The sequence below is a fragment of the Echeneis naucrates genome, chromosome 14 (genome assembly GCF_900963305.1).
Source record: "Echeneis naucrates chromosome 14, fEcheNa1.1, whole genome shotgun sequence".
Classification (NCBI taxonomy): Eukaryota; Metazoa; Chordata; class Actinopteri; order Carangiformes; family Echeneidae; genus Echeneis; species Echeneis naucrates.
The window spans coordinates 21,515,837-21,526,644 of record NC_042524.1 but is presented as its reverse complement, the minus strand read 5'-3'; the positions used below and the strand labels follow the sequence as shown (position 1 = coordinate 21,526,644).

General features: G+C 38.7%; 1 protein-coding gene across 1 annotated transcript; it reads right to left on the bottom strand.

Annotated features, from left to right (window-relative positions):
* Positions 1-101: 101 nt before the first annotated feature.
* Positions 102-9,457, bottom strand: LOC115054768 (vasodilator-stimulated phosphoprotein-like). Its single transcript, XM_029520146.1, has 13 exons — positions 9,231-9,457; positions 4,701-4,872; positions 4,384-4,564; positions 4,155-4,203; positions 3,675-3,957; positions 3,472-3,578; positions 3,339-3,384; positions 3,157-3,220; positions 2,823-2,874; positions 2,610-2,705; positions 1,550-1,616; positions 1,106-1,163; positions 102-1,024 (listed from the first exon to the last, which is right to left on the bottom strand). The coding sequence occupies exons 1-13, from the start codon at positions 9,233-9,235 to the stop codon at positions 975-977; spliced, it is 1,230 nt and encodes a 409-aa protein (XP_029376006.1). The 5' UTR covers positions 9,236-9,457; the 3' UTR covers positions 102-974.
* Positions 9,458-10,808: the final 1,351 nt, after the last annotated feature.

The window sequence follows — 10,808 nt, the reverse complement described above, 5'->3', positions numbered from 1 at the left end:
TAGATATTATTATTTAGCAAGTTTATGGAATGATGCATGTGAACTTATCCGAACCAGACAAGCACTTAATATATTTATTCAAGTACTCTGCATTAGTCAAAACTGGAGTGATTTATTTGAGCAGCAGTTTCATGTATTATATTACATAGAAATTATCAATTTCAACATATCATACATTACACTACCCAAGTAGTAACTAAACTAAATGCTGGTCACTTCCTAATGCATCAATTATTTTTTAAGACCCAATTTTGCATGGTTGTACCGGATATAATTTTTTTTTTAAATATAAGTTTTTATACAAGTTATTTTGTGGCCAATTTTTGCCTTCATTTAGATAGCCACAGTAAAAGAAAAGGTGTGGAGAAAAAGGATGACACGAAACAAAGGGCAACAGGTTATACTCAAACACAGGCCATAAGGGGACAAAATCTTCATGGTACATGCCCTATCAGGTGAGCCATATCGAAGCACCCAGTGCAGGTCATTTTACTGGTAAGGGAGAGCGCACAAAGAGGACTTCCTTTTTTCCTGCAGATGTACACACATGAGCATAATACAAAAAGAGTGGTAGATAGGGCCAATGCGAGACTTTGTTACTTAGTTATGAATATTTTATTAATGTATTGGAAACAGGACAGTGTAGAGCGGAAGTCTGACAATGAAAATCAAAGTCTAGATCAAATTTCAATAAATGGCATCAAAGCTTAATTGAATTGTTATATACTATCTGATGTAACAAGATGAACGAAAAAAAGGAAGGAAATGAATCTCAATGTGATGTCATCACAATTTCAGAAGTTTTAAATTAACCTAAGAATAAGAATCTCGCAAAAGCCTGGTTTTTAATGGTACCACATAAAAATATGAGAAACACACAATGGTGACTATAGATAGGTATGTTGAGATTGACTATTTGGACTGGAAATAGTTCTGGTAAAACATTAAATTATTCTTCAGATCCATTAAGGAACTCAGGACTTTTCTCCTTTGACTTGTGCTTCATGTAGCTCCTTCATCACTGCTGGAAAATAAAAACATCAATCTACAGGTATAACACAACATCATTCTTCAAACATTAAGTGTTAAAGAAGCTAAACCTCACCACTAATAATCTCCTCCTTCACTTTGTGAAGTTCCTTTTTGACCTCCTCAAGAATGTCCTACAAAAAATGCAATAGCATAGTTAAGGCTTCCATGTCAACATGTTCCTTCTTGACTAAGCTCCATTAAATCACAGTATGGGTTCCTGGGAAAAAAGTTATATCTTTCACTACAGGCTGAGGATTTATGTCATTACTGTCTGATACTTGCAGAGTGGTCTGGCACACACATGCAAGATAACATGCTGTTTATTCTTTTATTTGTCTCTTCATTATAAGCAAAAGCAACAAAACTTCCCTGCAGGAACTTATATTTCTTGTAAATTTAGAAGTTATTAAAAGTTCTGATATTAAAACTCATAACACATAACTTGACCAATAGGGTAGTGGTAGGATATTGTTTTTGTTGTTATTGTTGACGTTAAAATACTGATAGTGGAACCAACCTGTTTGATTTCTTCCATATCAATGTCACTTCCTGCACCATCTGAATTCTTCTTCACCAGCTTCATCCTAAGATAGAAAAATACATACACAAATCCTTTGGCTCCAGGAGACCTTTTTTTAGCTAGCTGCAGAAGCTACATTTGCTTGTGTGGGAGTGAAAGAAAATAGAAATCAGAAGAGTAGCAAACTGTCAAACCGTAAATGTAATCAGTGTTTAAACAGGATCATCTGCTACTGTCCCAACAATTGCATGTACTTCAGTGAGAGCAACCACTTCCTCAAACCTTTACAGAGCTATTTGTGCAAAGTTCCTGTGCCTTCACCATGTCCACTTCTGCCCAGTGACTCGAGTTTAAAGGAACATATCAATACTCCAGACTTTTGATACTTGCAATTTCATGTGCAAACACCCACCTAGTTAATGCTGACATCATTAAAACAAAAATATAATAAATTTATATGCAGGCTGCTGTCATGGCCACATGTTGCAATGGAGCAGGAGGCTGCATGTCACGTCAGCAGCTATAATCACAGGCTGTGTGAAAACACCAAATATTAAGTGCTTTATTTCTTGTTGTTCCTGTGTAGATAAGATGTCACAGTTCACATTGCATGTCCAGTCATTAATAAAAACAATTATAATATATATAGTGCTCTATCAAAAAAACCTTGTGAGGTCTTGATAAGAGAAATAGTTAAGTTAAATAGTTAAATAGTTAAGACTTAATTCATTTCTCAGTGTTCCTACAGTGTGGTTAAATAGGACAGAATTCTCCCATAGCAATAGGGCACTTTTCAGAAGGACACACAGTAGCACTCTGACAATTGGCCTTTGCAGAAAAGAGGCTGGATAGAAGCCACTTCGAGTAGAAAGCAAATATCAACTTGTTTGAATAGCATTTGAAGGACACAGCGTGTGGGGAAAGTCTCTGTTCTGATGAGACAAAAACTGTCAAATGAATGGTTAACCTGGCACCTTTATCCATATACAATTAAGTCAACTGAAGACTTCTGAATGGTCACTGAAGCAACAGCGGAGGACAGTGAAGGGGCTGGTACCTGGACACTGTGGTAGTGGAGGAGTTGAAACTGGGAGAAGTGAAGGAGTTGGGACTAAGACTGATTTCCTTTTGATCACTGCTTGAAGATTTGGGTCTTTTGTTAAAGAAAAAAAGAAAAAAAGAAAGAGAATGAAAAGATGTATACCTTTAGCCACTGGACGATTTTTTAAGTTGTAGGTGTCAATGAAAGGTTGATGGATCAGTTTCTTACCTTGGCATAGTGGGCATTGAGCCATATTTTTCCTTGGCCTTGTCATTGATTTCTGGTGAAATATGATTATTTGTATTATTATAACACCATGAGCACTTCTGTGAGTTTTTGATCTTAGAATATTTCTTCATACCATGCTTCCCTTAAGGTGTTCATATAATATTAATTTATGATTTTTAAAAGTATAATAGTGTTTTGGTTGTTGAAAAAGAAAATATGATGAAGAAGCACACTGATTGTGAAATCTATTTGTTCAATGTCTAATTGTCCAATATACAGTGAGATAGAGGCAATATTACCATCCAAAAGAGTGTGCGACAGTAATATTACCAACCTGTTGGTCCTGACTGTTTTGTTGCTGACTCCTGACTCCTGACTGTTGCTGACTCCCCTTCCTGCTGTCAAATTCAAATGATTATACACTTACCTTTTTAATGTTACATCCGTAATAATATAGGTTGTAAAAGCAATTTAAAGAAAATCCAATAATCATGAGATCAATGTCAGGACACTTACGGTACAATGTTCTTTTTTAGCAGCAGGACTATCAGCAGCTTTCCTCCTTTTAGATTCAGTAGAGATGTGGTCAGTCAGAAGTCCCTAATATCAGCTCACTATATACTTGTAAATCTCATAAATAACAACTTACCTTCTAGCAAGAATGGCACTCATTTCTCCCATGAGATTACCTCCTCCACCACCACCTCCACCAGATTGTGTTGGTTTAGGGGCTGGGGCTGCTCCTCCTCCCTCATCCTTGGTACACAAAAGTGCATCAACATTTTGACAGTTAGACAGCTAAGTCCACCTGTAACTTCTGAAATCAACAAACTCATCCATAGGTACACCCACCTTGACAGTTTTACGCAGTTTGGCTCCTGCCAGAGCAGCAGCCAGATCAGTTCCCCCTCCACTTCTGCTTTTTCCTGATGATGGTGAAGGTGGTGCAGGTGGGGCCATGCCCCCAGGAGGAGGTGGTGGAGGAGCAGGTGGGCAAGATCCAGAAGAAGGTGGTGGGCCGGGAGGTGGTGGAGGCACTAGATGTGCAGCAGGGACAGAAGGAGCAGGCGGGGCAGCGATAGCAGCAGAGGCCTGTCTCTCTTTCTCAATACGTTCCTTCTCCTGCTGTTCCTGCCTGCCATGAACAGATAACAGATAATTTTATTTTATCACAACCAAGCTTTTACATCTGGAATAGCTGATTAATCATAATGTTATTTTTGAACCATGAAATCCAAACACAAGTTTCTCAAATGTGAGTAACTGCCTATCATTATATGCTGTCATTTCATTGTTGATTGTCATTATTTATTAACCTTTATTAACCTATACCTTTTATGTTCTTCCAACTCCTGTGCACATGGTCCATGCTGAACTGGTCCTGAGATTATATAAAAAAAATATATAAAAAACTTTTTGTTTTTTGGTGTATAATTGTTGGAGCAGTGAAGGAAAGTGGGATAACCAGCAAGGCCAAAAAAGGCTATTCATGATTTCACAATAACAACAATAAAAAGAACAAGACTTGCGTCACAAACCTCTCTTTCCCAGTTATATTTACCTGTGGGCATTGGTGCATTGAGAGCCTCTAATGCATTAATCATGGACTTTGCAAATAGGGAAGCATCCTCTTTGCTGCCAAAGTTTAGCCCCCACACCTGTTTGGGATCCCGCCACTGGTGAAAGTTTGGTGTGGCTTGATTGTACTTCATTCCTTTGATAATTGGACAGTTGATCACCACCTATCATGCACAGAATGCACAGGAGGATTTAAGACTTAAGATAATAGGTCACAATTTCTTAAACAGCTGTACTAAGACGTGATTAAAATACTTTATATGATGGTGTAAAACTTTGGGTTTTGCCCTTGTCTCATACCTGCTGGTCAGCCTGCAGTTTGCGGCCCACCACTCTAAAGGTATTGGCCACTGAGTTGTGAAAGATCTGGACACGACTGAAGGAAGGTATGTCAGATCCCACGGGCACCCATCGCTTATTGGTGTCAGCATACATCATGACTGTTGCCCTAACCTGGCAAATACTGGACTCGCTGTTGGAGGAAGACATTATGAGAGAGGATGCAGAGTAGAAAAAGACCACATGGAGAAGTAAATAGTGTAGTGTGATATGTAAGATAGGAATAGCAACAATCATAAACAGAAAATTCCTTGGCAGAAATTTCAAGTGACTCGGGGGGCTGCTGCTGGGAGGAGGACAGTGATTTGGCAGAATTCAAGAAGTAGTATATTGTGTGTGAGTGTGAGCATCAGACTAGTCAGACTGAGTCATAACGAATTGATGAAGCCCTTTGGCAAAATGTCTTTGACAAAGTCCACAAAATCCCAAGTTCAGTTGCTTTTGATTCAATTGTTGCCAGGATATTACTGTGACCTGTGTGAATGAGAATATACACAGAAATACATATATTTTTAGACATATACGTCTATTTATTTCAGAAATATATTTCACACATACACCCTGTGGTACCACTGTAAAAACTGACAAGTGCTGTCTGTCTGTTGTGTGTGTGTGTGTGTGTCTGTGTATGTCTCTTTATGTGTGTTTCTGTGTGTAGATTTGTGTGTCTATGTGTGTGCGTCTGTATATGTGGGTGAGAGCGTCTGTATATTTGTCTCTGTGTGTGTTTGTATATGTGTGTGAGAGTGTCTGTATATTTGTCTCTATGTGTGTGTTCTTCAGTTTAACAGAAATGTCAGTAGTAACAGTTGATAAACTATTCTCATGTCAGAGGAGTCAGGGATGAGTACATTGATTCGCCAGTCAGAGAAGAAATCATTCAAACTAATGACCATAGTTACAGTGTTCGTCAGCTGTGTGTTTGTGTCTCTGTTTTGTATTTTTTTTTGTGTCTGTATGTGTTTATGTGTCTGTATATGTGTTTCTGTATGTATGTTTTTCTGTATATTGGTGTCTGTTTTGTGTGTGTTTGTGTTTCTCTGTGTGTATGTGTCTATGTCTCTGTGTGTCTGGCTGTGTTTTTGTATGCATGTTTTTGTGTATATGTTTGTGTGTGTGTGTTTTTTTTTTCTGTATATGTCTGTATATGTGTATCTGTATGTATGTATGTGCTTATGTATAGGGCTCTCTGTCTGTATATTTGTGTCTGGCTGTGTTTTTGTGTGCGTGTGTCTGTGTATGTCTGCATATGTGTGTCTGTAGGTATGTGTATGCAACTGTATATCTGTCTTTGTGTGTTCTGCAGTTTAACCCTCCTGTTGTGTTCAGGTCAAATCTGACCAATTTACAACTTAAAACACATAAATATTGTGTTTTACATCTGATTGCCTCAAGGCCTTATGATATCCTCCACACTATGCACTTGAACATTTAAAAGTGATGATTACCTCTTTCATTGAATTTTGAGTGTTTTAATCAACCTTGTTACACCTGTGCTGTTCCCGGTCAAAAGTGGGTATCCAGACTATATTCATCCATCAGACAGAAAACATCCCCATGCACACCACCCCAACTCACTCACTCACTCACACACACATTTCAGACTGAACAATGTCTTTTGCGGGTACACATCTCTTTCCCGCGCTTATGTGCTGATCCTCCTGTGTGAACCAACTTCCCGATGAAACAATGTATTATATCTTCACACAGAGTAGACAGGTGTCTGTTATGTGAACCCATCTCTTTCCCACGTTTTTGTGCCTATCCCCCACGTGAACCACACCTTCCACACTAATCAATGTATCATCTTCACACAGACCCCAAATATATAGCATGATGTTTGCCTTGCACTCCTTTTACTCTGAGCACAATGAGTAGGCCACTGACCAAGCAGTTCTCTGTCAAAGAGGTTCTGGTCCAGCTTTTTGGACATGATGAAGAGGGCACTGAAATTGAACCAGAGATAAAGGAGGATGTCTCTGAAATAGAAGACAAGCTAGATTTTGATCCAGACTTTGAGGAGACTGACCAGTCAACAGTGGGAGAGGCACCTGAGGAGACATTCCAGTGGAGTGGAAAACATCATAAAGATGACACCAGGGCCAACACGGTATGCAACATCTCATGTGGATGACATCAAGTCCAGCTTCCACCTCTTTTTACCAGAGTCCATTGAGGGAATTATACTCGCGATGACAAACCTGGAGGGGAAGCGTGTGTTTGGGGACAACTGGAGAGAAATCAACCTGGTAGACCTCCAAGCCTACATAGGTCTGTTGATTTTAGCTGGAGTATATCACTCAAACAATGAGGCTACAAAAAGTCTGTGGGATGCAGAGGCCTATATTCCGGGCAACTATGTCCTTACAACAGATTCATGTCCTTTCAAGAATTATTCGATTTGATAACAGAAATACGTCCGCTGGCGAAATGACAAACTGGCTGCCATCAGGAACATTTGGGACAGGTGGGTGGAGCGCCTACCACTTATGTACAATCCAGGCCCTGACATGACAATGGTTGAGTGCCTGGTTCCTTTCAGAGTTCGCTGTTCCTTCAAGGTGTACATTCCAAGCAAACCAGGGAAATATGGAATAAAGATCTGGGCAGCATTGGTGACTCCTCTTATTCAAAGGCGCCAGCACATTCCCTGCACACCAGCCTCTGCCAGTCTGGTTAGGAGTGTGCAAGCCCCAGCCCCAGCCACTGCACTTCACTTTGTGAAAAAATGGTAACTCCTATCAGAAAACTGAGCAGATGCTGAGCGCCACAAGTGTCTGAAGCTATGTGTTATTTTGGTGTTTCTAGGATGTAAAAGGAGCGATTTAAGCGACACAGGAGCGATTTAAAAACATATGAAAAATTTGGACAGCTGTCCCTCCTGCCTGAGAAAAATACATGGGGAGAAATAGCAGAGATGAGGGTTGAGCACGTCCTTTAGAGGGGCACAGTTCAAATTTGGTTTGTTTGACTGTTAAAGTAGACACATTTTTCAAGAGAGGACAAGAATCCTTAACTACTTTGGAGAAAATGACAAGTGTACCTCAAACTATGTGCCAGACAGGGCGATAATTTTTTCGATAATCATCACCTCATTGACACACTCTAATTGAAGATTCCTCCACTCTAAGCCACAAACATTCCATGCAATACACACACAGGAAACTAAAATTAAGCAGATATGAGGTGAGACAATCATGAGACTTGAGCAATCGCTGATCAAAAAGTATAAAAGATATCAGAAACATGAATACATGACTCGTATTCTACCCAGGAAATCCATAGCACTGCGATTCCAATTATGCCCCAGATGATGGGGTTTGGTCTTTGTGGGTCAATTCAAAGCTCTTCGAACCAAATTTTTACGGAAGAGGAATAATAAGTAAGAAGAATAAGAAATGAGAGCAATAACAAGAGTGACTCTGTGCGCTCAAGTCACTAATACTGAGTATTTAGTGTGGCTGATGAAGTTAATGCATGAAATCCTTAAAAACTACATTTCAATATATTTAAGTTACCATCAAATCCTTTTACAAACAGGTACTCAGGCATTCTTACTATTTGCCATTTATGATGTAATCACATAATTCATTATGTGAATTCTCAGTAGAAAATATTACAGCACTTGGCAAAACATTCATGTGCATGAGATGTCATCTTACAGATGGGTTTCCCTATAAAAGGGTTTTTATATGGAAATGCATTTTCAGTTCCCAACAAAGTTCTGTTGGGTAAACTGTGAAAAGTCTTACATGATAGAAGTATCACTTCATCTTATACTTAAAATTAATTATATTGTAATATCACAATGAAAAGACTGATCACATTAATTGGTCACATGTATACCTAATTCAAAAATAAGGATGATCACTAAAGTCTAACTCAAGCAATGAACTAATCACAGATTGCATTATTTTGAGGATTGTTTGACAAAGGAACAGAGGTAGGAAGAGAGGACACAGAACAAAGGATACAAAATGTTGCATATGTGCATTATATATGCACTGACACTGAGTAATTTTCAATGTGAGTGCAGTTGCAAAATCTGCAGTTGTGGGAAATCTTTACTTCCTGCCACTAGAGTTTTCATATTTCGACCACTTCCTGTACTCACTATAGTCCTGCCTTATATGGCCTATTATGTTTAACCTGTCTTTGTTATAAACAAACTTAAGAATCCTTTCTTAGACTTTTACACTACGCTTTATGCACAGAAGACTCCAATAATCCAACACTGGTATTTTCATTGTCTGTGTGACAGCTAGCCCTGACCCCAACAAAACCTAACCCAACACCCAACACCTGCTACAAGCTCCAGACACTTGCAGAAAAGAGGAAACATTGAGTGAATGAGTTTGTCAGACAAACACAAAGTTAAAGTTACCAGGAAGTGGCCCTGTTCTGAATGTTTTTATTTATTGAGGCTTGAGCCATTGGAAGTAATTTGTTTTTGGTTTATAATCATTATCTTTGATGAGAGAAGTGACTTACCCCATATTTCAGCTGTATCCAAATGATCCTTTCCTTGTTCACAAGCAGCTTCTCCTCATCAACCTAAGTCACTTCCTCCTCTCGTTTAAAAGTTTATTTTCTGTCTACTTAATCAAACCTGCTGCTATTTCATTCTGTACACCTCAATTACTCTCTCATAATGTAGTCGAACAACAACTGCTTCAACTTCCGCCTTTGTATTCTCATTTCCTAGACACTTCTTTCTCTCTTCCTGTTCTTGCCCTCTTCAATCGTTCTTTTAAATTCTCACTTTCAAACCGCCCCCATTCTCCATCTCCCTCCTTGATGTCTGTGTCTGTTTTAGGGGGATGAAAAACTAATTTTATTTTATTTGAAGCAGTGATGAGCCCTTGTCTTCCATCTGCTGCAAGTTAGACGAATAGCATGGAGAGAGTAAGTTGATGGTATAATAAAATAGTTATACTAAGTATTGTAGTAGCTACACTGTTCAACAGTGGAACATTCAGCTGAAATCAACTAAATGTGTTAAAATGTACTCAAAACCTGAAAAGTAGTAACAGTTGAATTACAGAAGAAGCAGTCATAGTGGTATAAAAGTGTCAAGTACATTTGCAGTTTATGTTTTTGTACATTAATAAATTGCATAATAATTATTAGATGTGATCATTTTAATTCAAGACTGTAAAATTAAGTATACCTTGCTGTCCTCCCATATGGTATTCTTACAGCACCATGAAAAACTACTTCACTGTTGCAGTGTTGTGGTAGCAGTGAAAGAAGAACTGCAAATCACATTAGAGGAACAAAATAACTATACATACAAAGGAAAAGTGACACATATTTTAAAATTGTATTTGTGTAGGATTTTATTTTTTTCCACAATGATGCCCCTTGTATATTGTCTTGTCTTTTGGGATACACTTGTGCCCCCCCCCCCCAAAAAAAATAAAAAAGAAAGCAAAAGCATGTTAGTTGAACTCAAAAATTGCCAGAGGTATGAATAAGCTTGTGGTCAAAGGTCATATTTAGAAATTAAGACAAAATTTGACCTGACCACAGCATCACCATGTAGTACTGGAGCAGAACTATAGGACCCTGGGCCTATAGTGCACACAGCTGGAGAGATTATTGATGTCTAAATCCCCTCTCTCCTGGACACTTCACCTGCAAAGAAACCAGAATTGTGGGCAACCCCACCTGCTACATTTTCAGCCTTCAGACTGTTAACATCTTTAATCGCAAGGCTGTGAAGCATGGGGGGTAGCATCATGCTATGGGGAAGTTTCTCCGTAAAAACCCCTAGAAATTTAGGGAAATTCTGAAGGGCAATCTGATTCAGCATGCATGAAAACTACGAATTGGTAGAATTTTTTTCTAGAAAGACAATGACCCAGAACATGCAATGAAAATTAAACAAAAATGGCCTAAAGACAACAGCGTATATTATTATAAGTTGCTGAGTCAAAGCCAAAATTCAATCCAACCAAGTATTTGTGGTTGGATTTGAAAAAGGCTGTTCATGCCTGATCCCAGTGGAACTTGACTGAGCATGACAATTTTGCAAGAATGGATTGAAATTGAAACAGATGGGTCTCG

Excerpts from the sequence above, each read along its gene's own strand:
- LOC115054768 (XM_029520146.1), bottom strand. Across the intron at positions 3,958-4,154 it reads GAGTTGGAAGAACATAAAAG|GCAGGAACAGCAGGAGAAGG; the intron begins GTATAGGTTAAT and ends TGTTCATGGCAG. Across the intron at positions 3,579-3,674 it reads AACTGCGTAAAACTGTCAAG|GATGAGGGAGGAGGAGCAGC; the intron begins GTGGGTGTACCT and ends TTGTGTACCAAG.